Genomic DNA, 27,919 nt, shown 5'->3' on the forward strand with positions numbered 1-27,919 from the left:
ACAGAAGGGCCAATGGCAGCCCAGCCTGGTGATGTCATAGGCAGCCAATCAGAAGTTGCCTGCCTGGTCCGTTGGGCTCTGGCCTTTAGTCAGGCATCCCTGTTTCTCCTGCCATGCCCTCCTGCACCCTGGCAGGCTCCTTCCTGCCCCCTCCTGCTCCCTAGCACACCTCTCTGGCCTAGGCCAACCTAGGGCCCCCAGGCGCATAGGGATGCAAGCAATGGTCCCTGGAAAGGCCGAGGGGCTCCCAGAGCCCTTGGGTGGGCGCCAGGCAGAAACCTTCCCGACACACTGCCCACTCGGGAAAGGGGAGGTGCCGGGGGTTGATGCTCCTCCGGGGAAAAGGGGAGCACCTAGTGCGCATGGTGCACTTGAGAGGTAGCTAATGGCGGGGGACAGTGCACTTGAGAGGTAGCTAATGAGGAGGGGACAGTGCACTTGAGAGGTACCTCCTGGGAGGGGACAGTGCACTCGAGGGGTACCTAATGAGGAGGGGACGGTGCACTAGTGGGGCACCTAATGGGGGGGAGGAGATGGTGCACTTGAGGGGCAGCTAATGGGGACGGTGCGCTTGAGGGGGCCGCTAATGGGGGGGAGGGGATGGTGCACTTGAGGGACAGCTAATGGGGGGCATGGTGTACCTCGGAGTAGCACCATAGGTGGTGTAGTAGTTGGGGCACAGGGGGCGTCTGTGGTAGCACACTGGGTGTGGGGGTCCCTGGGGAGTGGGGGGCACCAGGGGTGGGGCTCACCATATGGAGTGGCTGTGGCAGAAGTCCAGTGCGGAGATGATCTGCCGGAAGAACTTCCGAGCCTCCTTAGGCGTCAGCCTCCCCTTCTTCACCAGGTAGTCGAAGAGCTCACCACCTGACACGTGTTCTAGCACCAGGTACCTGCAGGAGATGGGGCCACCAGTGCGCCCAGCTGCAGCTGCCCGCTGCCCCTCCTCATCCCAGGGCCTCCCACAGCCGCCTCCTGGCCCAGCCTCTCTGCACGCCACCCCCATCCTCCCGCTGGCTGGGGGGACAGCTGAGAGGAGCCCTGACTATGGCGGATCTCAAACCATCTGGGCTCCTGGGGGTGGACCTCAAATGAGTCTGCAAGGACCCTGGGGTGGGGTAGGGTGAGGGTGGAGGGGCGGGTGAAGGGATGGTTCTGGGGGCACAGCTGCCAGGGAGGGTTTGGAACCCGCAGACTGAGTGTGGCAGGTGCTGGGGCCAAGGCTCGGTGCATGGGGTGGCCTCGGGGCTCTGCCCTGCCTGCTGTGGCTCTCACACCCTGTGGTCCTCAGTGGCACAGGCACCGAGCAGGGAGACCACACAGCCACATCCAGGGGCCCAGGGATGGTCTGGGCCTCTGTGGGGGCAACAGGAGGTGTGAAGGCCAGGGGGAGGGGATGAGGAAAAGGTTGGCGTGGCCCTCCCCTTCCTGCCCTGGTGGGCTCCCAGCACCACCCGCATGGGGTCTCAGCCACATGGAGGGTCCTGAGGAGCTGGTTCCTGGTGAGAGGCCCATGGGACGCTGGATGCAGCTGCCTGGGGGCCACTCCACCCAGGCTGAACCAGCTCCAGGGGGAGGCCTGTGAGGGTGGTGGCCCTGGGTGTGGCTATGGTGATGTAGGGGGGCTGTACAGGCCAAGGGGGTGGCGCCTTGGTGCATGCTCAGAGCTGCCACGGGGACTGGGGTGACCGGCTGTCCCAGGAGCTGGTTTTGGCAGGAGTCAAGGGCCCAGTGTGGGGATGGGAGCAGAGATTGTGGTGAAGCCCCCAGGGCAGGGGAAGGTGTGAAGCCCCCAGGGCAGAGGAGAAGGTGTGAAGCCCCCAGGGCAGGGGAAGGTGGTGGGTGAAGCCCCCAGGGCAGAGGAGAAGGTGTGAAGCCCCCAGGGCAGGAGAAGGTGGTGGGTGAAGCCCCCAGGGCAGAGGGAAAGGTGTGAAGCCCCCAGGGCAGGGGAAGGTGGTGGGTGAAGCCCCCAGGGCAGAGGGAAAGGTGTGAAGCCCCCAGGGCAGGGGAAGGTGGTGGGTGAAGCCCCCAGGTCAGAGGGGAAGGTGTGAAGCCCCCAGGGCTGGGGAAGGTGGTGGGTGAAGCCCCCAGGTCAGAAGGGAAGGTGTGAAGCCCCCAGGGCTGGGGAAGGTGGTGGGTGAAGCCCCCAGGGCAGAGGGGAAGGCGGTGAAGCCCCCAGGGCAGGGGAAGGTGGTGGGGGCCACAGGGTGGGAGTCCAGACAGGGGGGCGGCCAGGCCCAAGGCTCAGCATAGGCCACACGGTGTCTAGAGGTGGTGGGACAACACCCAGGGCCAGACCTCAGGAGAAGTCGTGAGCACAGCCGTGCCCACTTCCTGGGCTCTTTCCTGTCCTTGGGCCTTGGCCTGCTGTGCCCGTCCCCCCCGCACTCCCCTGCCCTCCCCTCCAAGAAGGCCTCCCCAGGACCCCACTGCACCAGCACCGTGTCACCATGAGGAAGCCGTGCCCCTCATCACAGTCCACCTCGCCAGCACCAGGGCCAGGACCACCCCTGCCCCCCCCAAGTCTCTGATGACAGTTTCTGAGCCCCTGCTCATGGTGGGGCAGGCGGGCTCCCCACACCCCACCCCTGGGTTTCCTCTCCCCAGCTACGCACGAGCTGGCCACCTGCACATGCTCCCCATGAGAATGCAGAAACCCAGGCCAGAGCGAGCATGGACGTCGCTGCTGGAGGAAGGGGAGCTGCTGGGTTTGGCCAGGCTCTCAGCCAGCTCACCCTAAGGGCAGCCCCCAGCCCAGCCCTGTATGTTCCCTGCTCCCTCCGTGCCTGATGCCTCAGAGATGCCCGGCTGGGATCACCTGGCAGGTCACGACGCCACCCTGGGACCAGCGAGGGTCAGATGGGGCTCAAGGCCAGCCAGCCCTCGGGCAGCAGCCCCTCATCCGTCAGAAAGCCCCATCAGAGTACACAGAGGAGACTGCCATGAGTTACCACTGTGCCCACTCCCAGGAGCTCCCTGAGGCTGGGTCTGGGGGGATGGGGTTCACAGCCAGGCATGCCTGGGACAGGGTGGGGATTTCTGCTGGCCTCGACAGCTGCGGGGGTGACAGGGTCAGCCACACTCAGCAGCCAGGGTCCAGGCATGGCGGGAGCCTGGTGGCTGTGCCTCGTGTGAAGGAGCCTCAGGGATGGAGACATGGCTTAGTGAGGCTGGGCAAGTCCTGGGCAGAGGCCAGGAGGCTCAACATGGCCATGTGGGGAGGGCCAGGTGCTTCTGCCCCTTACCCTGAAACTCCTGTCCCCCCTCCAGAAGGCCCTGTTCCCCCTTGCCGTCCTCAGGCTGGTGGCTCTGCAAGCCCCCCCAGAGCAGGTCTCTGGTCTGGTCAAGAAGCAGAGACCACAGCAGCCTGGGCTGAGACCCTACCCAGGCAGGTGTTCATGCTGGCAGGGCCAGGGCTGCTGGGATGCAGCAGGCGCCCCTGGCCTCCAGCCCCTGTGCTCCCCAAGCCCCGGACACCCATCCCTGCAGCGACAGCTGCCACCTCTGCCACCCCAGCTCTTCAGACCCAGCAATACCTACAAATATTTTTTGTTTTCATAAACGTCGTGCAGCTTTAGGACATGGGGGTGCTCGATGAGCTTCAGGATCGCGATCTCCCGCTCCACCTGCGTGGGAGAGACCAGAGCACGTCACGCTCACAGGGCTGGGGCACGCATCACTCCCCACAGACACTGCCTTTGGTGCCAGCTGTCGGGGACGCAGGGGCCTTTGGAGCCATCCTGTGGGATGTGCAGGAACGTGGGCTGCTCAGCCGGGGCCCTGGCTGGTGGAGAGGGCAGAGGGCAGGGGCCTCAGTGGAGGGAGCCCAGGCCCCTGGGCTGACACCAGCCTGTAGGGCTGAGGACTGGGGACCCCTGGAGCAGGAGGGCCCCTCCCCACCCTGCCCAGGAAGGCAGGCAGCCTGGGCCTCTCTGTGAGCCCAGCCTCAGGAATGGGGCCTGGAGCTGCCGGAGAGAAGGCTCCCAGCCAGTCGGATGGAGGGCCCTTCCAGGCAGGCTATGCCTGGGCTCTGTCCTTCCTCACGGCGGCAGCCTCACAGGAGGAGGGGCTGGGACAGGCCTCTGTGGGCTCAGGACTAGCATGAGGTGGGGGCAGGCATCCTGTGTGTGTGGGACACAGAGTGGGTGTGCAGGCCGTGGGCAGGGCACATGCCCCCCATCCACAGGCTCCCAGCTGGTACTGTCCCCCAAGTGGCGAGGGCCCCAGGGAGGGGCAGAAGTGACCCCGGAGGGCACCTGACTCAGGACACCCAGTCCTGCTCTGAGTTAAGGGCAGGGCACCCTCCCTCAGACATGCAAGCCTGGCCACGGGCAGCCGGTGCTCCGCCCAGCACAGAGGAGTCGCCATGTCAGTGGTGGGGCCAGCCGAGGCCACGGCCTGGGGTACCCAGCACTCAGGAGCCAGCGTGGATGAGGCTTTGGAGCTGGGCCAGTCTTGTGATGGGGTCCCAGCCCTGGCGAGTTGGTCAGCCTGTCCCCAAGCCCTTCCCTCCCAGGCGGGCATCTGTGCACGATGCCTGCAGGTGACAGGGACACCTCCCCTCCCCCGCATCCCCAGGCCCTCCTTTATTCGGGGCTCACAGGCACCTCCCAAATTCAGCATGGGACTCTCCCCAGCTATGCCCCGCACTGGATCTCTCTGCCAGGCACTGTCCTGGCCCCGTCACTCCCAGGGCCTCTGTTTCTCCTCCAAGGCAGGGTGGGACCCTGCTAGCCCCATCCAAGGCAGCCCTTAATGCCACCCCCACCTCCCTGTAGGGTCCCCAGGCCTCCCCAGTTTAGTCTGGTTAATTCCTCCACACCCCCAGCAGCTGGGGGGTGCTGAACATGTCACAGTGCCCAACCGTCGGCAGCTTCCACAAGCCTCCCCTCTCTCGGCTACTCCCACTGGCCCCATCCCCGTGTCCTGCCCCACTCGCAGCCTTGCATGCGAAGGAGCAAATGGAGAAGAAGGGAGGGCAGGGGGCTCGGCTGGCCCCGGTGCTGGGAGGGTCCCACAGTACCAGCCCAGGTCCCACTGTGGGCAAGACCCGGAGCAGCTGGGAGCCACGGCCTCTTCCTCTACACCCAGGGTCAGGCTTCCCAGCAGCCGGGGCAGCCCCCTCCCCACTGAGAGGTGGGTCAGAGCCCAGGAGTCCTCCACCCAGGGGGCCTGCCCGGTCCCCACGGTGACCAGACACCACCGCATGGAGCCGATGGAGGCCAGGCCCCAGTGGAGGAGGAAGGTGGGGCTCCCCTCTGCCAAGCTGGGCCCTGGTAGGAGAGGGGTGCTCTGAGGCAAGGGCCTCCTCTCCATTCTAGCTGGGGACACTGAGGCCCTGCCTGCTAGCACAGCAGGTCCGTGCAGCAACTGAACTGCCCAGCTGCAGCCTGTCCCCTCACGGGTGCCCACTCTGCTTGGAGGCAGGAGAAAGGTGGGCAGGGCTGGAGGGGAGGAGCAAGGGCAAAGGCGCCCTGCCAGGGGACCAGCAGGGGTGTGGCAGCCCAGGAGCCTGCAGGACCCCCCTGCACTCAGCTCCACAGGACACTGCAACCTTGGCTCCCACCCCTGTGCTATTCCCCGCCCCACCCCACTGCCGGCCCCGCCTCCCCCCCAGCCCCACCCACCTTCATCAGCACAGACTCACTGAGCTTCTCACGGTTGACTATCTTGATGGCCACCTTCTGGCAGGTGACACAGTGAACCCCCAGCTTCACCAGGCCTGCAGGAGAGAAGCAGCCACGCTCAGACCCGCCCAGGGTGCCTGCAGCGAGCACCTGGCCGGACAGTGCAGGTTGGGGGCCTCCTCCCACGTCCTGGACAGCAGGGGCCCCACCTGCTCCAGGGCCGGACTTGGCCCCTGCCCGCCTGGGTCGCTGTCCAGAACAGCTCAGTGCTGGCGTCATGCTGCCCCTACAAAGCTGTGTCTTCCCTCCACGCCGGCCCTTTGGGTTTCTCAGGTCTCTGTGGCCCCACTTGCCCTCTCCTCTGTCCCAAGGCACCCAAATCCCTTCCCTCCAGCCTTCAGCCACCCTCAGCTGGGAGCCAGGGTGCCCTCAAGGCACCTGCCTGGCCCAAGAAGGCTGTCCCCCGCACACCCCGCCCTGAGACCCCCACCTGCAGCCTTCTGCAGAGATACCTCACCTGCAGCCCTCCGCTGAGACCCCCACCGGCACCCCATCTCTGCTGACACCCCCCACTGGCACCCCTCCTCTGCTGAGATGCTACTCTGCACCTGAGCCCCGGCCCTGTGTTCACCCCAGGACACCAGGACGGGCCCCGGGTGCCTCCCCAGGGAGCACTGCCCTAGACCTCCGTGGCCCTGCAGCACTTTCCTTCCCAGACCCACCTAAAAGGCAGGCAGGGTGCTCTGGGAATGTGCCTTGGCTGGGCACACAGTCCTGGTCCCCCTCCCTGCCTCGGCCCACCCTCCCTTTCTCCCCTCCCCACTCTTTTCACAGCCAGGTACTTGCCCCTGCCCAGGACAGCCCGGCCACACCCCCGAGCCCCACCTGGCCCGAGCTGTGGCCTTGACACTGGAGATGCCCCCGGGCGCCCACAACCCACGCCCTCTCCCACCATCAAAGGTCCCCAGGTGCACTCATGGGCCATTCCATGTTGGGGCATGTTGGAACCATGGGGGGCTCACGTTCTCACAGGGGACCCCACTCCTAGGTGCGCCCAGACACCCAGAGCCGGCCCAGGTTATCACAAGGGACCCCGCTCCTAGGTGCGCCCAGACACCCAGAGCCGGCCCAGATTATCACAAGGGACCCCACCTCCTAGGAGCGCCCAGACACCTAGAGCCTGGCTGGCGTTCCCACTGGGCTTCAGTGGACGCCATCCTTCCGTGCACGCACTGTGCTCAAATTTCACCAAGACTCGGCCTCGCTCTGGTGACCCGCGGGATGTCACCGGTGTTTACTGACTGTGTGAGTTTGCTCTGGGCTCCTTTCCTTTTCCCGTTTTTATCCTGGTCCACACACATGTGTGCATTTTCTTACCAATTTGCAAGAGCCCTTTGATTTTTATGGGAAATTAATCCTTTATTCGTCTCATGAGTCAAGCCTCCATTCCCCCGGTCCCATCGGCTTTTAGCTTTATTTTGCCCTTTCGGTCAGTTTCATTTGTGTGGCGTCACGCCTGGATCTGGGTGAGCCCAGGCCGAGTGGGGGACCCAGGACCTTGCCGAAGACGTGGGCTTCCCCAGAGGCAGGGGGAGCTGCAGGCCCGGCGGGGACACAGGCTGGGCGCAGAGGGGAACCCAGTGCCAGGGGTGGGGGGTGGCCTCGGCAGGGTGTGCTCACGGAGGAAGAGCTGCCACTCCCTGAAGGCCTTTGATCCAGCACAAGGCTTGTGATTCGCTCAGCCAGGGGAGCACTCACGAGGGCCTGGAGCCCTTCATCCACAATCCAGGGCGGCTGTAGGTGCCCACAGCACACCCCTCCCCAGGCACGAGGCTGGCCTGCACCCCAGGGCAGGGGTCCCTGCAGGAAGGACTCAGCCCCACACATGGAAAGGAGCGAGAGCTCAATGTCCCCCAAACGTGGCTGCAAGGCTCTGACAAAAGCCTCTGGTCCGAAGGCCATCGAGCTCCTAAAAACCCTCAGGACAAACTCCCAGGAGGATGCAACCAAAGGCCAGGACACAGGCTCCCAAACGAGGGAAGAAATGACCCAGAAATGCCCAGCACGAGGCACCCTCAGGAGACCCCAAAGGATGAAGAGCCCACACCCTGCCCCAGGGCATCATGAGGGTGCAGGGGTGAAGCACGAGGGAGGCTGTGGTCAAAGCCCCCAAGGGCACCGGGACAGCATTCCCAGGGTGGGTGACGAAGCCCTGGTGGCTCTGCATTTTCACAAAAGATGGCCTCACACGGAAAGGAAGTCATTAGGGCACAGCCACCAAGGGCGTGGGGCAGCTGTTAAACAGTAGCAAAACCTGATCAGACCGCAGAAGACACTCACTGCTGAGCGCGGCGGGATGCTGGTTACAGAGCAGCATGGCCCTGGGCAGGGACAGCACGTGTGGCCACATGCACAGACACGCACCTGTGTACACCCCTAGGTGTGTGCATACCTCTATGCGTGCACACACACACCAGTGCACACACCAAGTGCACATGTGCACACGTACCCAGGACACACCCAATGCACATGCACCTGTACTCACACACCCATGCACACACACCTGTGCACACGCCCACATGCTGAGTGCACACACCCTGTGCACACATGCACACGTGCATGCACCCAGGACACACCCATGCACACATACCCATGGGCACACGCCCACACCTAGTGCACACACACCCGTGCACACACGCATGCACCCAGGACACACATCCATGCACACACCCAGGATACATACCCAGTGCACACGCCCACACACGGAGGGCACACGCCCACACACTGCACACACCCTGTGCACACACATGTATGCACCCAGGACACACCCATGGGCACACACCCAGTGCACACACCCGTGCGCACACCTGTGCACACATGCACGCACCCAGGACACACACCCAGTGCACACACACCTGTGTACACACGTGCACACACCCAGGACACCCGTGCACACACACCCATGCACACACACACACCCAGGACACACCCAGTGCACATGCCCACATGCCAAGGGCACACACACCCATGCACACATGCCCACGCACCCAGGACACACACCTCCAGTGCACACAAGCACCCAGTGCACACTCCCAGTAACCCGTGTGCACACACCCATGAACACACACTACGCACGCCTGTACACACACCCATGCATGTACACACGATTGCACACATACACCCCAGTGCACATGCACACAACCTGCAGTGCACACTCGTGCGCATACCATCATGCACACATACGGACAAACATGCAGGCACACTCCCAGTGTGCGCACACATCCTTGAATGATAGGAGCCAAAAGGTGTGGAGAGCACAGTCCTGCCTCCAGAAAAGGAAAGAAGTGGGGACTGAAAATGGGAGGGAGCCTGACAGCCACCTGGGCCAACTTCCCAGAAGCCGATATTGAAAGGACACTGCTGGGCCCACCACAAATCAGGACAGCCAAGTCTCGGAGCACTGGCCTTGCTCCAGGCGCTGCTTTGAGTGGGGCCCCTTCACCCCCATTTCACAGATGAGGAAACAGTGGTTCCATCCCCTGCCAGCACATGTAGCTCAAAAGGGCTGTGAGGACAGCGGACCATGTGGAGAAAGGTATTCCTGGCAAGCCTCCACCTTCCCAGAGGAGGTTACGGAGGGGATGGAGCCACTGGGGGTGGGCCTGCCGCATCCATAGAGCCTGCCCGCGTCCTTGAGGCTGGAGTATGGGGGCTGCAGGTGGCCTCTCGAATAGCAACAGTCACATAGGAGCCACAGCCACTGAGAGCCTCCTGCCTATGCTCAGGAGCCTCACAGTGGCTCAGGTAAAGGCAGCCACGACGCAGCAGGCTGGGGTGCAGGAGAGCCGTCCCCAGCTGCGTCCTGGAGCTCTGGCCACTCCTCCTGCCTCCATCTTCTTTCATTTGCTGCCCCTATGCCTAGAAAGTCCTTTCCCATTACTGTACTCTGATGACTCCTACACACTCCTCAGAGCCCAGCATGGAGGTGTCCCTCCTAGGTAAAGCTTCCCTGGGGCCCTAGGCAGCAGTGCAGGCCTCTGCGTCCTGGTATCCCTCAGCTCCAAGGTTCTCTGAGCGGAATGTTTGGGTTATGAGCAGTTTTGCCACTTTCTGGAGGCAGGGAGTGGGGAGTGCTGTGAGAGGCCCTCCTGACTGGGCCGTAGCCCGGAGGATGGGGGACGGGAAGCTGGAGCGGGGAAGCCCAGAGCCACTCTTCATCATCTCCCCCTGCAACTCATTGTGGCTTATTTTCCGATTGAGAGTCCATCTCTAATTACTGTCTTTACACAAACACAGGCTTGGCTGTCGAGAGGGAAGGCACACAGTGCCACAGATCACTGCCCAGGGCCCTGAGGGGGCAGGCGGCGCACAGCAGCGGGGGCCAGCAGCTCACGCCAGGCCCCATTTCTGTGGGAGTGTGCGCCAGCGGGTGCCCAAGAGTGCTGGGTCTCCCTGTGTCCCCAAGAGTGCTGGGTCTCCCTGTGTCCCTGGGCATGTGGAGCCCCAGGGCATCCCAGGGAAGCCACAGGTATGCCATGAGGATGCTGGGCCTCAGGGAGCAGACTAGCACGTTAATACGGGTGCCCCCAGGTGCTCCTGAGCCAGCCAGGACAGTCAAAGGGAGCCCCAGGACTACCCTGCACGTGGTATCTGAGAGCAGACCCTGACTCAAGACCCAGGCCGGCCAAGAAGTGAGGGGCCTTCTCCTGCCTGGGCCGGGCAGGGCAGCAGGACAGCCCCTGCCCCTGCACTCAGCTACCCAGGAGGGCTGGCAGGCAGGGTTGTGCCAGGAGGGCTGGCACTTTCTGGAGGGGCAGTGAGGGCTCGGTTCTGCAGCTCTGCCGGCAGCGCCCTGCCCCCAGGAAGCCAGTGGGGCTGTGGGGAGAGAGGGGATGGGGGGCTGCAGGTCCAGGAGCCAAGCCAGCCTAGGGCTGGACCGGCTGCTCTTTAGTTTGGGTAGGGGTCCCTGGGGCAGGTGGCAGTGTTGGCACTGGGGAAGGACCCTGCACAGCCTCCTCACCGCCCCGGCACGCACCAGACTAAAGTTGCGCAGCAGGTATGGGGACAGCCTGGGGTGCCGCCCCCCCCATCCCCCGCATGCAGATCCAGGGGGCTTCCCACCAGGCGGAGTGGTCCCGTTTCATGGATTTGCCTGCTGCTGGCCACTCCAGGGCCCTCCCCACCTGCACTTGGCTGAGGGATCCTGAGCTCCTCCCCAGCGGCCCCGCCACATCCTGACTGTGTCTGCACCCCCAGGCCCTCTCTGCTCCCCACCACGTGGTCCATCCGTTGCCCCCACCCCCGTTGCCAGCAACCACCTCCTGGAGGGAGGACACCTCACAGGTGAGAGTCACACAGAAAAGACACGGGGCACCTTCACCCAGGGCCAGGCAGGAGGCACGCAGAGAAGACACGAGGCGCCTTCACCCAGGGCCTCTGCGAGTTCCCGGCACCCCAGGGCTTTCTCTGCACACCCTAGATTTGCTGGGACAGACCCAGGCTTGAGACCGAGATTTGCCAGGACTGGGCACCCCCCGAGGGCTACATGCATCGTCCCCAGCGTGTCCTGTCTCCTGCGGAGTCTGAAAGGAATAAAGTGACAGTTCAAGCCTCTTCTTTCCCCTGGAGGGACCGTCTCAGGTATTTACACCCCACAGACCCAAGCCCAGCCACCAGCAGAGCATGCCCCGCACACATCCCCAGTGCCCGCTGCGTGCCAGGCCCCCATCCAGGCCCTGATGGCCACGTGGCCCTGCCCGTCCCACACAGCTGGGTGCCCAGAGCACCCAAGGCCCCACAGGGACTGGTGTGTGCTGGTGTTTGCCTTCCTGAATGGGCGCGCACAGGCTAGGAGCCAGCGGCCGGCCCACCGTCTGGAGCACTGGGTTTAGGGGGAAGGCTGGACAGGTGAGGTGTGCTTCCCATGGCACCACACAGGCAGCAGAACCTCAGCCCTCCCCAGCCATGAGGCTGCAAATCCGCCCTCCAGAGGCCTGAGGCACCAGCCCCAGGGCAGGTGTACCCAGGAAGCTCAGTGTCCCCCCCCACCCCCTCCCCCACCCCACGCCTCTTCCCATCTCTACAGTGCACATCCAATGCCACCGCCTGGAGTGCCACCTGGGGACCCTGTCGGGTACCTGCTACCCACCCTCACCCAGAAGGGGGTGGGTTCCAAGAGAAAGGACAGGGGCAGCTCGTCTACCCCAAGGCCAGGGGAGAGGACGCAGGGCGGGAGAAGAGCGGGGTGTGGGGGGCTCGGGATGGGCTGCTAACCTCGGTGCTCAATGCGTCCCCTGTAGGTGAAGAACCTCCTGTGGCCCCTGGCCCAGGCTGCACGGAGGAAATGGCCTGAGGGGGTGGGGTCACTGGACAGGCCTGCCCGGCCTCCACCCCACCGAGGCGGCTCCCAGAGACCAGGACAGGTGACAATCTGCCCTGTCGCTGTCACCAACCTGCACCTCTGGGACCAAGTGGGCCTCATCCACAGACCACAAGGACACCACAGCTTCCACCTCGACTCTGGGGAGCTCAGGGGAGCCCAGTGGCCATGTCTTGCAGCAGTGCCCTGCAGGGTGTCCACGTGATGAGGACCTGAGGCCCCCACACAGCCTATAGGACCCCCCCAGGAAGTAGCCCCTCCAGCGCAGCCTGAAGATCAGGCAGCCCTGGGTGACGCCTTCACCAGAGCCACCTGAGAGGCCTTAAACCAAAGCCACCTGCTGAGTGGCTTGGACTGATGACCTGGGGAGCTGAGACTCCAAAAGCTGAGAGTGTCGGGACCAACCGGCCACGCAGCGCAGGACAATGCAGACGTCAGGCTTTCCATCCCAGGCCTCGGGGCAGCACTCAGGACCGGGGTCCGAGTCCCCACGCCTGGCAGGAACAGCCTCGCTGAGTGGGAAACACGTGGCCTCGAAGCAGGGCCTGGGCGCCAATCCCACCAACCCCACGGTCTCTGACAACGGCCCCAGATTCTTCGCCCATGGAGGCGAGGAGAACACCTCTCCCACCAGCACTCTGGGCCCACGAGGTGCTGTGTGCGAGCCCCAGGAAGGGGAAGCATGAAGGCCAGGGGGTCCTGCTCCACCCCCGCATCCCACCCCCTGCCAGCTGGTCCCAGGGAGCCCACCTGGCAGAGGCCCAGGTCCAGAGTCCCCATCTGGCTGAACAGATGCCAGCAGGCTCCACAGGGCCCTGCCTGGCCCCCAGGACTCCCTCCGTTCAACCAGTCCCAACAGGTCCTGAGCCTGGGCCTCCCAGGCCAGGATGGAGGGTGAAGCGTGGGAGGAACGGCCTGTTGGCTGGATGCAGATGGAGGGCGGGGCAGCAGGTGTGTAGCTGTCCCAGGGCACAAAGCAGCCCAGGTCCTGGCAAAGGGTCCTGGACCCTTCTCCTTTAAATGTTGGGGGAGTTCCTGCTGCTTGGCCCCACCCCAGTGAAGGGGGTCCCTCACCTATCCCCAACTCCCACACTGGCCACACAGCCCCCACTGTCTGCCTGGAGGGATTCTGAGGGCAGGTGGGGGCCACCCCGGCAGGACATCTTGTCCCCACCTGGCTATCCCTGTCCTTCTTCCTCTTGCCCCCACACTCAGACCCACCCAGTGCTGGGGCACCCCCTACATGAGGCAGTGGGGGGTGAGGGCCTGGCAGGTGGACACCCAGCAGAGACTTCCCTCCACCTGGCCGGCAGGACCTGCTGTCACTCCAGGGGAATGGTGGGGCTCCCTGGGGGCTCACGGAGCAGCTCCGGAGGCCACAGGGGTGCCGAGGGGTCCACCATGGCCCCACATCACAGCTGGAGGATGTGGGGGTGGAATGGTGGCCCCCAAAAGATGTGTGTCCCAATGCCTGGGGTGCATGAATGTGACCCGACTTGGAAAAACAGCCTCTGCAGAGGCATTTCTCAGTTATGGATCTCAATATAACACAGCCCCGGATTTAGGGTGGACGCTAAACCCAACTACCAGCCTTCCTATCAGAGAGAGGCCGAGGAAAGTGTGGCTGGGGACACACGGGGTGGGGTGGGGGCGCCACATGAGGGTGAAAGCAAGATGGGGGTGGGGGAGCGCTTCTGCAGGCCCAGGGGCACCGGGAACGCCCAGCGGGGGAGGCCTGGGGCACCGAGAATGCCCAGAGGGGGAGGCCTGGGGCACCAGGAACGCCCAGGGCGGAGGCCTGGGGCACGGGGAACGCCCAGGGGGGAGGCTTAGGGCAGGGCTTCCTTGAGGCCTCCGAAGAGCCAGCCCACCCTGGACCTTGCACTTCCCGCCTCCAGAATGTGAAAGAGCACGTCTCTGCGGTTCAGTGATTGGGTATGGGGAGCCCCAGGGAGCTCACAAGTGCCGTCCTCTACTCACACGACTGTCCATGGGCAGCGTCCCTCATCATGAACCTCCTAAGGCACCTCGAATTCCAGGACCACTGTGGCCGCAGCACACCCCTACCCCTCCCACAGTCTCAGAACTCCCCACACACACTCTCCATGTGCCTGAACCCGGCCAGAGGCCTCGGCTCCTAACTGAAGGCTCTGCACTGAAGTATTTACGAGGTCTTGAACCCACCCCTAGCCTCAAGACACTAAGGACAGGACATGGGGGAGGGTCCCTGGTTCTGCCGTCTCTGAAGCCTGGACGGCCATGACTCCACCGTCTCCACCACGTCCCCCACGAGGCACCATGTCTCCCATGAGGCACTGCATCCCCCATGAGGCACCGCTCTGGGGGAGGCCCTGGGGTACCTGGAGGCACAGCTCTTGGGGAGGTCCTGGGTGCATGGGCCCTGGAGGTACCTGGACATCAACCCTCCGGGCTGCTCTCTGGCCGAGCTAAGGCTCCCAAGCTGCATTGCCCTCGCCTTGATCTTCGCAAAGCTCTGTTCCCTTTCCCAGGAGGGGACAGAGACACCTGAGGAGCTCAGAAACCCAGGTCTGTGAGACCTCAAGGTCCATCCTCCAGACACCACATCACCAGGCTGGGGCTGGCTGTGGGGCTTGCTGGGTGGGCAGTGGCCCCCAGCTGGGGCCGGCACCAGCTTCATCTCCATCACCCCCTCAGTCCTGGCTTGGGGAGTGGACATGGCGCTGGGCAAAGAGCTGGCAAAACTGAGACTCTGGAGGGAGTGTGTCGAGTTCCCCATAGGCAGCCGGGCCTTGGGCGGTCAGGCCTGCCTGCCCGTGGGGTCGCTGGAGCTCTTCCGGCACCATGGACAGGACTGTCAGGGAGGAGTGCCCTCAGAAGCAGGTCTTCAGCACCTCGGAGGCCCCGCCCTGGCCACACCCTTGTTGAGGCCACCCAGTGGAGACTGTCAGCCATGCATCCTGGGGGTGTGGGCACCATAGCAACTGCAAACTCAGGAGGCGCACAGGCCCCTCTGCACCGTCCCCACAGCTCCTCACTCGCCAGAGCCCACCATAGAGCCTCCTGCATCCTGAGCCAGCCTCGGCCCCATAAGCTGCTCCCCTTGTTGTCAGCACACCTCCCTCAACGATACAGGGACCCCCACCCCTCCCCAGAGCAGCCCATGGGTGGCACATGGCAGACAGGGTGGAGGAGAGGCTGGAGGAGGGCAGGCCCCACCTGGGACTCTGTGCACAAACAGGGCACCAAACAGCTCAGGAGGGGACTGGGGGCTGCGAGCTGCGATGAGGCCTGGCCAGCCCCCGCCCCCCAATCTACTTGGCTCACCCCTGATCATCCACCTGCATGCTCCTGTGAGGGGCTCATGGGGGGCCCACAGCTGGGGCTGGGCTGGGCTCTCACCCAACACACAGTTGGCTCTGACCCCGCCTCGAATACACCCGATGATGTGGCACAGGCACAGGCGCCACCCTCCCCCAACGGGGCACCCCAACCTCAGGCTAGACCCCCAGCAGGACCAGTGACACCCCAGCCTGCCCCACCCCCACCTGCCCCCTCCTTTCCCGGGCCCTGGTCAGGCCGCCATGCTCACATCTCAGGCAGAGACCCCAGTGCAGGGCCAGCAGGTTTGCTCCCCAGGCTAGGGGTCCTCCCACCTGCCCCAAGAGGGGCCTCTGGAATTGCCGCAGACATTGAAACCTTGTTCCTTCATTAGCGCCCAGGCCCTTGCTCCCCGACCCTTCGGTCTCCTCAGTCTGGGGACACCCAGGCTCTATGCACCCCCACCCCGCACACCCACGGTAACAGCCCCGACAAAGGAACTGGGGCAGGGGACAGGAAGGAGTGAGGCCCTCAGCATACTCTCAGAACATCAATAGATCCCATGGCCTCCACTGCCCACCAGCTCCAGGCGCAGAAGGAAGGGCGGCACATCTCTTGGGAGACAACTGCTCACATTGGAAAAGAACCTCTCTAGTTAAATTCATGCCACCCTGAAGCATTTCACATGCACTGCAGCCACTCCGCTGCCTCTGCCTGGCTCCCACCTCCTAACCCAGCACCCAAACAAAGGTGGGATGCAGCTCCCACTGGGGACCAGAGTGGAGGAGGAAGCAGCTTCCCAGCCCTAGGCTGTTCCAGGACCCAGGTCCCTTCCAAGCAGAGATGGGCATTTCTGCAGCCGGAGATGGGCAAGGGTGGGCCTGAGCCAGGGCCAGACTGCAGACGCCTGCCTCCCTCCTGGGTGTGACCCCGGACGTGCCCAGCCTCAGGGGTCTCCTGACACCCTGTCCTGGGGGGTAAAGATTAAATGAGAGCTCCCACACTGTCCCTCCTCTCCAAAGCACAGCCTGGGATCCAAAGCACAGCCTGGGACGGCACCAGGAAGAGGTCCAGGGTCGGCAAAGCCAGGAGCCCACAGGCAGCCCAAAGACCTGAATCCTGAAGATCTGAGGGTATCGCTGTGAGCGTGCCAAAGCCCCTGTCTGCTCTGCACCCAAATGAAAGATGCTGGTGGGAGATCCCAGTCAGGCTCCAGGGTTGAGACCTACTTGCCAGCACCCAGCCGGAGGGCTGAGGGGGCCCTGGGGGGCACAGGCCCCTCCCCATGAGAGGCTCAGGCCAGGCTCTTAAGGTCAGGCGGAAAAACAGGGAGTTGCTGGGCACCTGCTGGATGCCACACAGAGGCTGAGCCCCCAGGACTGCCAGCCCCACCTAGAGCTGAGGACAGGAGCAACCGGAGGAGTCCCCAGGCAGGCCACGAAGAGGGTGACAGCCAGGGAGGAGGCTGCAGGGAGGAGGTGTGTCCTGAGGGGAGGGCCCAGGCAGTGGAGAAAGAGGCTAGAGCTGGGGACCAAGGGGGTGGAGACAGGACTTGGGGGAGTCACACGGGGTCCAGGCAGGGCCTGCATGGAGCGGCCCAGGCCCAGGCTGGCGGACCTCATACTCACCTGTCAAACCTTCCTGAATTAAACAAGAGGGAGCCTGGCTGTGACGGGGTAAACTCAAAACATTCAAGAACCTTCTAGAGGCAGGCAGGCAGAGGAGGCGGGGGGCAAGCCTAGGCCTGCCTGTCTCTAGGGGACCTGGGAAACTGAAAATGTCTGTGTCAGCCAGAGCGCAGGGCAGGCCTCAGGTGGGGCTGCAGACACCCTGGAGCATCTGCCAAGGGCGTGCACAGGTGTAGGGCAGCCCCAGCCGGCCTCTCCCCTCTCGGGGCCAACAAGAGGGGTAGTTGGGGTCACACCCAGCAGAGTGGGGGCCAGCCCTGCGGCAAAATCTTGTCTCATCCTAACAAGGCTGCCCCACTTCCTGCCCATTAGGCCGTCACACATGCGTGCTCGCACACACACACACACACACACTAGCATGCATGCATGGACACCAAGCCTCCAGGCAGAGGCCCTGCCTTCCAGAGACTCAGACAAGACAACATTCCCTCTTATCCAAGAGAGAGGAGGCTCTGCACTCAACCAGGCTTCCTTGGAGATGAACGACCACGTGCCCGGGTGCGGGAGGAGGCGCGGAGCCTGGAGCAGAATCAGGAGCACTAGCCCTCAGGAAATTGGGATTTCAAACATTCTTGTTTCTGTTTTTTTTCGAGATGGAATCTGACTCTGTCACCCAGGCTGGAGTGCAGGGGTGCCATCTCGGCTCACTGCAACCTCCGCCTCCCAGGTTCAAGTGATTCTCCCACCTCAGCCTCCTGAGCAGCTGGGATTACAGGCGCATGCCACCACCACACACACAGCTAATTTTTGTATTTTTAGTAGAGACGGGGTTTCACCATGTTGGCCAGGCTGGTCTCGAACCACTGACCTCAAGTGAGGCACCTGCCATGGCCCCCCAAAGTGCTGGGATTACAGGCGTGAGCCACCATGTCTGGCCAGAAATGAGTATTTCAAAAATTCTGTTGATTGCACCACTGTGCTAGGATTTAGTGAGTGGCTGCATCTATAAACAAGGTCTACAAAAATGACTGAGAAACAAAAAAAAAATGCTCTAAGACATGAAAAATAATAATAACTGCTAGAATAAGAAACTATTTAAATAAGGACTGAAAAAATGAGAAAATTCCCAGCAAAGCAGAACAAGATAACAGAAAGATGTGGAGAGACCACCGACCCAACGGCTCAATGCTCGGAGCTGCCCGGGCAGCCAGCGGCTGGAAACACCACCCAAGAGGGAATCACGTCCCAGGGCCCACAAACACAGCTGAGCAAAGGCCCCCAGGTGCCCAGACTCACACCTGACATGCACCTGCAGAGCCCACAAACACAGCTGAGCAAAGGCCTCCCCCAGTGCCCAGACTCACACCTGATATGCACTGCAGTGCCCACAAACACAGCTGAGCAAAGGCCCCCCAGTGCTCAGACTCACACCTGACATGCACCTGCGGAGCCCACAAACACAGCTGAGCAAAGGCCCACTCCGGTGCCAAGACTCACACCTGACACACGCCTGTAACCGGAAGCTCCCAGACACTTGCTGCATTCAATCAATCAACCCATCAATCAATTAATCAATCAGGTATTCACTGAGCTTCCATTAGTGACAGGCACTTATGGCACTACAGAAAAAAAAAGAAAAAACTTCCCCACCCAGGGGTTCAGTCCTTTGGATATGTGTTAGAGCTGAACAGAAATTTGCTGGAGGGATCCCCAGTCCCAGCCCAGCTGAAGTCCTGTTTGGATCTGGCTGAGCAGCCCCCTACATGCCCGACACAGGCAGGGAGCCCCTCCAGGATGATGGCTCCTACTTCAGTCTGTACTCCTGCTCTAAATACACAACATGCAGTCTCCAACAAAACATTACAGTGTATGCAAAGAGGTAAGGAAATGGGACCCCCTCTCAAGAGAAGAAACAGCCAACAGAAGCAGGACACAGTGTGACCCACTCTCAAGAGAAGAAACAGCCAACAGAAGCAGGACACAGGTGATCTAAATGCTAGAATTTTCAGAAAAGGGTAAGATAATATCACACATATATATATTTCATTGGAGAAAAAGACGAACGAAAGTAATTCAGTGGATTGGCTGAACAGCAGCGTGGGTACAATAGAACAGTGACCTCGATGACCGGCAGCAGAAACTATCCTGACAAGCACCAAAGCAAAAGAGAGAGGTGGAGACCTCACAGCATGTCAGGCACCTATGGGCCCCCCTCATAGTCTAAGGCACTTGTTTCTGGAGTCCCTCAATACAGGAAAGAGCAAATAGGGAAGAGGACACATTTTATTTTTATTTTTTTCTGAGATGGAGTCTCGCTTTATCCCCCAGGCTGGAGTGCAGTGGTGCAATCTCAGCTCACTGCAACCTCCGCCTCCCAGGCTCAAGTGATTCTCCTGCCTCAGCCTCCCAAGTGGCTGGGATTACAGGTGCCTGCCACTACACCTGGTTAATTTTTGTATTTTTGGTAGAGATGAGGTTTCACCATGTTGGCCAGGCTGGTCTCGAACTCCTGACCTTGTGATCCGCCCTCCTTGACCTCCCAAAGTGTTGGGATTATAGGCATGAGCCACCGCGCCTGGCTGAAGAGGCCACATTTTAAGAGACAGCAATGAAGAATTTCCCCAAATGTACTAAATACATCAGCCCGTGGATCCACAGGGCTCACTGAACCTCAAGCAGGACAGACACCTGGAGGAACACACCAAGGCGGGTCACTGCAAAACTCACAAAGCCGAAGGATAAAAAGAAAACCTCAAAAGCAGCCAGAGACGCACATCACACCTGGGGCCTCAGTGGCAGCTGCCTCTCACCAGCAGAGGACCATGGTGTAGCACCTGCTAAGCACTCAAAGGAAACCCAGAATTCTACATTCAGCAAAAGTATCCTCCAAAACTGAGGCTAAATACAGCCATCAGTAGTTAAATGAAAGCTGGGGGAACATGTTGGACACAGACGTGTGGGAAGCCCTTTGGTCCGAGGGAGGTGAGCCCAGGCCACAGCCTCAGCGAGGGGTGACGGGCACTGGGAAGGGGGCACATGAGCCTAAAAACCTGTTCTTACAAGAGCATCTCTCTAAGACTGACTCTGCAAAACAGCGGATTTTGCGGATGTGCCACCCAGGAAACAGAACACTCAATGCTGCAGTCCACGGGCTGCGTGGCTGGAAGGACGTCCTCACGGGCATCATACTCTGTGCCCATGAGACCCCCCAGCCTCAGGACCCTCCATACTCTTAAGAGTTACTGACAAAATCAAAGTGCTGTGGTTTCTGTGTTTTTATCTGCCAACATTATTGTACTTGAAATTAAAACAGAAATTTTATTAACACATCCCTCCCCCTCCCCTTGCCCTAGCTCAGGTGGCCCCAGGCCCTGGCCATTGCAAAGGTCCCCATGCACCAGGTGAGCCCTGAGGTTGCCGAGAGCACCAATGAACTTGGTTCAACTTGCCTGGTTCCAGTTCCCACTGGCAATGGACTTGGAAACTCTCAACTTTTCCCAGTCTGAAAAACCTACATCACAGAACACAACTGCCAGGGGCACTCACCTGCCCAAAGCTGGGAGCTCCGGACTTTACCACAGCTGCCCTCCCAGGGGACAGCGGCCGAGGAGGCTGTGGTGGAGCCCGTGCAACAGAAGGGGCAGCTACTCCAAGTCTTCTGCCGGGACCACCCTGTGGGCAGCGAGCAGGTAACGGGTTCCTCCAAGCCAATGAATTCTATGAAGGAAAGTGAGGGACCTGAGGGGGTGGAGCAGGCCCTGGGCAGGCAGGGGTGCCAGCCGTCCAGCAGGGACCAGGGCTGCCTTTTCTGTGGGGCCTTAAAAAACCCAAATGAGGCTGACTAAAACTGGGTCCAATGAGAAAGTCTGGCAGCTCCTCAAAGTTAAATACAAGCCAGGTGCAGTGGCTCAAGCCTGTAATCTTAGCATGTTGGGAGGCCAAGGCTGCAGTGAGCCAGAATCAAATCGCTGCACTCCAGCTGGGCAACAGAGTGAGACCCTGTCTCAAAAAAATAAATGAACTAATTTTTTAAAAAAGGTAAAGACAGGGCCAGGCGCAGTGGCTCATGCCTGTAATCCCAGCACTATGGGAGGCCGAGACGGGCGGATCACGAGGTCAGGAGATCAAGACCATCCTGGCTAACATTGTGAAACCCCCTCTCTACTAAAAATACAAAAAATTAGCCAGGCGTGGTGGTGGACACCTGTAGTCCCAGCTACTCAGGAGGCTGAGGCAGGAGAACGGCGTGAACTCGGGAGGCAGAGCTTGCAGTGAGCCAAGATCACACCACTGCACTCCATCCTGGGCAACACCGCGAGACTCCATTTCAAAAAAAAAAAAAAGGTAAAGACAGAATTACCACTCCCAGGTCTATGCTCCCAGGAACTGAGCTCAGGGACCCAAGTGGGTACTCACACACAGGTCCACAGCGCGCCACTCCTGAGAGCCACAAGGTGGAGGCAGCCACGTGTCCATGGCAGACGACGGGCAAACAACATGGTCTGTCCACAAAGGGAAGCACATTCAGCCTCAAAAGGAAGGAAACCCCAACAGGGATGACAACAGGGATGGCCCTGAGGACGTTCTGCTGCGTGAAGGAAGCCAGACGCAGATGGATGCATGGCGTGGGACCCGTGTCTGTGACACGTCCAGAAATGGAAGGCAGGCCACGCTCCCACGGATGGAGGAGGGGCAAGAGAACGTGTGGCGTAGGGTCCCTTGGGGTGGAACGTTCTGGAACTAGACGGTGGTGGCCACATAGCACCGTGAATGCGCCAACTACCCCTGAATTGTATGGTTAATTTCATATTTTGCGAATTTCATTTTAATTAAAAAAATTCAGTCTACTTCTTATCACCCTACACTAAACAATGTCAGTGATAAAATACATGCCATTTCCAAAACACAAACCTTCCTTGGCCTAAGTTCCAAACAATTGCTGCCTTTGAAGCTGCACCTTAGCACACTCTGAGGCTCCTTAGCTTCTAATGAACACTGCATCCCACACACAAGTTCATCCTGGGATCCCAGTGAGGTGAACTCTCTGCAGAGGGACGTTCCTAGCGCCCTGACATCCCCGGAGCACACTGTGGGGCAGTGGCATCCCCAGCCTCAAACTGCCACAGGGGCATGGAGACAGCTGTCCAGGCAGAGAAGCAGCCTGGACACTCCCAGGCCGTCCTCCTCCTGCCCGGCCTCTGGAGATTCTGTTTGCACGTAGAATTTTAAACAACAGAACAATGGCAACTTTGGGGTGTGGTATTTTTGACCAGTGCAAATCTTAGTTCATACAGAAAAATTTGAGTATCTTTAATTTGAATATCTTTATGTTTGAAGGTAAACTCTTCCTTTTAAATTAATGAAGAGTTGTTTTTAAACTAAGGACAGATGGAGAAAACACAGTTATTTAATCCCTGGGGATCATGTGACTATTTCCAAGTCTGGCTACAGTAAAGTGTGTGAGGAAGTGGCCGGCGCTGCGTGTCCAGTGTGGGAGGCAGCCCATTTTCCTCGGGGCGGAAGGCGGAGCCAGGCGCTGTGGCTGCCCACCACTGTGCAGCAGCAGCCCCTTACCCCCCCCGTCCTCGCCTGAGCTCCAGCCCCTGGGGCTGCTCCTTGGCTCTGGGGCCACTGATGCCCCCACAGATGGCAGGAGGGGCTGATGGGGTGGGGGTGCCAGGCCCCACCACCCCGGGCTCAGCTCAGGCCCCTCCTCTTGGTTCCCCCGTTCTGCCCAGGCCTCGCAGTGGACCTGTGTGGTCAGGGTCAGTGGGTGGTGGGAAGTGCAGGGAGCTCAGGCCACACGGCTCAGCTCCAGGCACACAGACCCCAGATGCCCAGGCCCACTTCCTTCCTGGCTTGGGGAAGTTCTACTGGGGAGCTGGATGCCAGGGCCCATGTGGGCTGTAGGGCTCCCAGGGCAGAAGGCCAGGGCACAGCCTGGGCACAGGGCCCCTCCACCCGCAGAGATACCACTGCCAGGGCCCTCAGGGCTGGACAGAGACAGCTCAGGCCCTGCAGAAGCTCCTGGCCTCCGAGAGGGATGTTTCCCCTACCATGGTTGTGGGGCACTGCCTCTGTGAGTCTCCCCATGGCCCCCGCAAGGGGCTGCAGGGCTGGCAGGGGTGGGACAGAGGCAGGGTCTCCTGGGCTGACCCCAGTGGACAGTGGGGTCAGGGCACACCACACCCCAGGAGCCGTCCCCAGGGGCCATCTGGGAGGCAGAAGCCCTCAGGGGAGCTCATGGCAGCTAGACATCTGGCTGGCTCCAGCCAGAGATCCTGGCTTAGATCTGAGCTGGTGCCATGAGATGGGGAGAGACCCACCCCAGTCCCTGCCCAGCCCCATCCTCCCCAGGAATGGGGGTTCTGAACGTGGGCTCCTAACATGGGAAGAAGGAGGCCAGGGCCTGGGGTGCTGGGGGCAGCGCCTGCAGTGTGCCCCACCTGTCCACCCCTCAGGCCTACAGCAGTCAGGGAGGGCGTGCATGGTGGGAGGCCATGGGCAGTCCCACCCCTCGGGAGTGACTGCCACTACTGTGCCCTGGGCCCAAGACCCGATGGGCCTGGGACGCGGGGTGGCCTGGGACGCAGGGTTGCTGTGTGCGGCCAGGGCAGAGACCCGACAGGCCTGGGACGCGGGGTTGCCTGGGACGCGGGGCTGCTGTGTGCGGCCAGGGCTAGGGACCCGACGGGCCTGGGTTGATCTGTACAGCCAGGGCACCGTTGCCCACTCCCAGCAGGCAGGAGGATCCCATCTGGGCTGGGGCTGCCCTATCTGACCCCTCAGCCACCGTCCCTGGCTCAGTAAAGGTTTTCCCACAGACACCCCAGCTCCACTGGGCCCCTCCCACCACTGGACGCCCTCCCCGAAACCCGACCCTGTCTTGCATTTTCCGAGGGCGCCTGCTCCCTCGGCCCTGCCCACCAGACGGCTCAGACTTCACCGACCAGAGGACAGAGCAGCACAGCTCAGAGTCCACCCACCACAGGACAGGGCAGCACAGCTCAGACTCCACCAACCACAGGACGGGGCAGCACAGCTCAGACTCCACCAACCACAGGACGGGGCAGCACAGCTCAGAGTCCACCAACCACAGGATGGGGCAGCACAGCTCAGAGTTCACCAACCACAGGACGGGGCAGCACAGCTCAGAGTCCACCAACCACAGGACGGGGCAGCACAGCTCAGAGTCCACCAACCACAGGATGGGGCAGCACAGCTGAGACTCCACCAACCACAGGACGGGGCAGCACAGCTGAGACTCCATCCACCACAAGACAGGGCAGCACAGCTCAGACTCCACCAACCACAGGACGGGGCAGCACAGCTCAGACTCCACCAACCACAGGACGGAGCAGCACAGCTCAGAGTCCACCAACCACAGGACGGGGCAGCACAGCTGAGAGTTCACCAACCACAGGACAGGGCAGCACAGCACAGAGTTCACCAACCACAGGACGGGGCAGCACAGCTCAGAGTCCACCAACCACAGGATGAGGCAGCACAGCTCAGACTCCACCAACCACAGGACGGGGCAGCACAGCTGAGACTCCACCAACCACAGGACGGGGCAGCACAGCGCAGACTCCACCAACCACAGGACCAGGCAGCAGAGCTCAGACTTCACCCACCACACGGCTGCTGTTAAGGCCGGTGACCAAGGCCACGTTCCCTACAGGACGGGGCAGCACAGGGGCAGAGCTCTTTTGGGGAGGGCAAGACGAGGGCCCGGATGCCAGGCCAGGCCAGTGGGCAGGAGCCTCCCCACATAGGGGCAGGCAGCGCCAGTGTAGGAACCCCCACAGCTGGCCCTCCCAGCAGGTGCAGCCCACCAGGTGCTGGCGAGGTCCCCTGTCCCTGCTGCAGGGGCTGCATCCCTCACGCGTGAACACACTCCTCCCCCGAGGGGCCCTGGCCAGCCAGGGAGCGTGGCACGCACCTACTGGGCTGGGCTGCAGGCAGAGCCAGGTGTGGCCTTGAGGAAGGTGGCGGTGCGGCTGGAGCAGCTGTGGGCCGGGAGTGTGGCCAGCTGGCACTCTGTGATGTGCGGCTCCTCCCCTGCCCACCGCTGGGCCAGACCTGGGCTCTGATCGGGAGCAGAGGGAGGAAGGGAGGGGTGCAGGGCCGGCGGGGACATGCCCATCGGCTGGGGTGGCCCTCAGGGCTCACAGGGTGAGGCTGGTGCCCTGCCAGGCTCCCTCCCCAAACTCAGGCCAGATGGGGCAGAACTGTGCCCCCTCCTCCGGCCCCAGCTTCGGGACCCCACCCAGGCAGGCCATGGTGGGGCACTGGCTGCTTTCCTGCTGATCTGGCCCAGGAGCAAGGCTGTGAGGAAGGAAGCTCAGAGCCCGTCCAGAGCCCACTCTCCCCTCAGCAAGGCTGGCTCAGTGACCGGGGAGGAGGAACCAGCCAGCCTGAGGCTGGAGCCCCCACCCTAGGCCCCTGAGGATCCCCAGCTGGTCTTCAAACCTGGGCTGCCTCCTCCAAAGCCCGCCCCCTCCTCCTTCCTGCCAAATCTCCATCTGTTGCCATGGTGATGGGAGCAGAAAAGGCAGATGCACTGCTGCTGTCTCCGCCCCTGCTCCTGCCCGCCTCAGTGGGGCCCTGGGCTGGAGCCCCCACCCCAGCCAGCAAGGGCCCTGGCCTCTGAGACCAGGGAACACCCACCTTCTGCACAAAAGGGCCATCGAAGGCCCTCCTACCAAGTGGCTGCCGAAGCTCCTCCTCAGGGCACGGTGGTCTGGGTGGTGCCCTGCTGTGCCTGCCTGGGGAGGCCCCACTTGTGGCCTTCTCAACCAGAAGGGGTGTCCCCCAGCCCCTGAGAATGGAGGACAAGCCTCCCCCGTGGCCCCACCCTAGGCAGGCGGGGGCTCCTGAGGGCGGGTGTCAGGCAGTGCTGGCTCAGGGCCACAGGTGTGCCTGGGTGGGTGACCAGCCCTCGGAGACACAGTGTGCGCCCCTGCACTCGCAGCCCCCAAGTCCACTCCCGGGGACCAGAGAGCCTGATGACAACAAAAGTGGCGTCTCATGCTCAGCAGTGGGGCCTTCGAAGCACCGAGGTCTGCAGGCCCAGCACCCATCACACACAGCAGCATGACTCCGCTGGGTGCTTTCACAGCACCCCCAAACACGGACTCTGCATCCATCACCACCCTGCGAGGCTAACGTCACAAACCCCCCCAAACACGGACTCTGTGTCCGTCACCGCGCTGCGAGGCCGACGTCATAAACCCCCAAACACGGACTCTGTGACCATCACCGCTCTGCGAGGCTGACACCATGAGCGCCCCACCTGCACGCAGGGCTCTTCCCTCTGCTTTTGGAGCCGCCAGTGTGCTCAGAAAACCTGTGTCTCCGGCAGGCTCCACATCTCGGCGGTTCCTGAAGCTCTGTGAAGGCATGACTGACACGTGACGGCCAGCACGCATTTAAAGCACACACGTGTGACACCACGACCTGGGGGCCGACACACCTGACACCCCCAAAGCGTCCTTGTGCCCTTCATACACCCCCCACCTGCCTCAGCAGCGGCTCTGTCTCTGGACGGCGCCTTCTCTACAACACCCATAAACAGAACCACACGGCACAGACGCCAACTTCCGCGGACGCCACGCAGCCTCCAAGGAGACACGTAAGTGACTCAAAACCCCCGGCACACCCTGAGCAGGGGAGCCCCGGTGAACTGGGGGAAAAGGCCCTTCTCATGGAAGGTGCTCTGACCAGTTCGTTACAAAACCACCAACACTACAACTGTTTTAAATGAGCCAAGGATAGGTAAATCTCTAAGGAAACACAGATGACTAACACCTGTGCGGAGGAGCTCCACTCCCACGGCCCAAGCAGCACGACTGAACACAGGGAGAACAGGCGGGCACGGGAGCATGAGGATGCCAGCTGCCCTGTCTGCAGCCCCAGCCTCTCCCTGACTCCCCCAGCTCCAGGCTGCAAGGGGTGAAGGGGATGGCTAGGGCGGGGCAGAGAACCAGAGTGGGAACTGCAGGCCCTGAGGAAAGCCAGGCCCATGCCTCCGGGGTCAGACGGCACACACAGATGTGTGTATACACACCCTTGCGCAGGCAGACACATACACACACACCCGCACAGGCAAACGTGCACACACATCCCTGCACAGGCAGACACATACACCCCACACCCCTGCACAGGCAGACACACATACATCCCTGCATAGGCAGACACATACACACACCCCTGCACAGACACACACACACGCACACACACACACACACCCCTGCACAGGCAAACACCTGAATACAGACACATACACACACACATACCCTTGCACAGGCAGACACACATACACCTCCATGCAGGCAGACATACACACCCCTGCACAGACACACACACACGCACACACACACACACACCCCTGCACAGGCAAACACCTGAATACAGACACATACACACACACATACCCTTGCACAGGCAGACACACATACACCTCCATGCAGGCAGACATACACACCCCTGTACAAGCAGATATGCACACACACCCCAGCACAGCCACACACACACACACACCCCAGCACAGGCAAACACACACACACCCCTGCACAGCCACACAAACACACCCCAGCACACACACACACACCCCTGCACAGCCAAACACAAACAAACACACCCCAGCACAGGCAAACACACACACACTCCCGCACAGCCAAACACACCAACACACCCCAGCGCAGGCAAACACACACACCCCTGCAGAGCCAAACACACACACACCCCCCGCACACACACACACCCTTGCACAGGCAAACACCTGAATACAGACACACACACACATACCTTGCAAAGGCAGACACACATACACCTCCACGCAGGCAGACATACACACCCCTGTACAAGCAGATATGCACACATACCCCAGCACAGCCAAACACACAAACACACCCCAGCACAGGCAAACACACACACACACACCCCTGCACAGGCAGACGTGCACACACATACCCCTGCGCAGG

At 61.5% G+C, this 27,919-nt stretch overlaps 1 protein-coding gene across 11 annotated transcripts in view; it reads right to left on the reverse strand.

The window, feature by feature from the left end:
• Positions 1-27,919, reverse strand: part of BRSK2 (BR serine/threonine kinase 2) — a 66,943-nt gene that overhangs the window by 20,998 nt on the left and 18,026 nt on the right. For 10 of the 11 annotated variants that reach the window (XR_004029732.1, XR_004029729.1, XR_004029730.1 and 7 more), the window contains exons 2-4: positions 5,628-5,722; positions 3,541-3,626; positions 753-893 (exon numbers count right to left, since the gene is read on the reverse strand). Coding sequence is in view for 7 of the 11 variants with exons in the window: in XM_030811514.1 (XP_030667374.1) it covers positions 753-893; positions 3,541-3,626; positions 5,628-5,722 (322 nt within the window). In the remaining 4 variants the exon portion in view is untranslated. Of the gene's footprint in view, positions 1-752; positions 894-3,536; positions 3,627-5,627; positions 5,723-27,919 lie in introns of those variants that run through there. The other variant, XM_030811517.1, reaches the window with a different exon arrangement.

Source organism: Nomascus leucogenys, chromosome 4 (genome assembly GCF_006542625.1).
Source record: "Nomascus leucogenys isolate Asia chromosome 4, Asia_NLE_v1, whole genome shotgun sequence".
Taxonomy (NCBI): Eukaryota; Metazoa; Chordata; class Mammalia; order Primates; family Hylobatidae; genus Nomascus; species Nomascus leucogenys.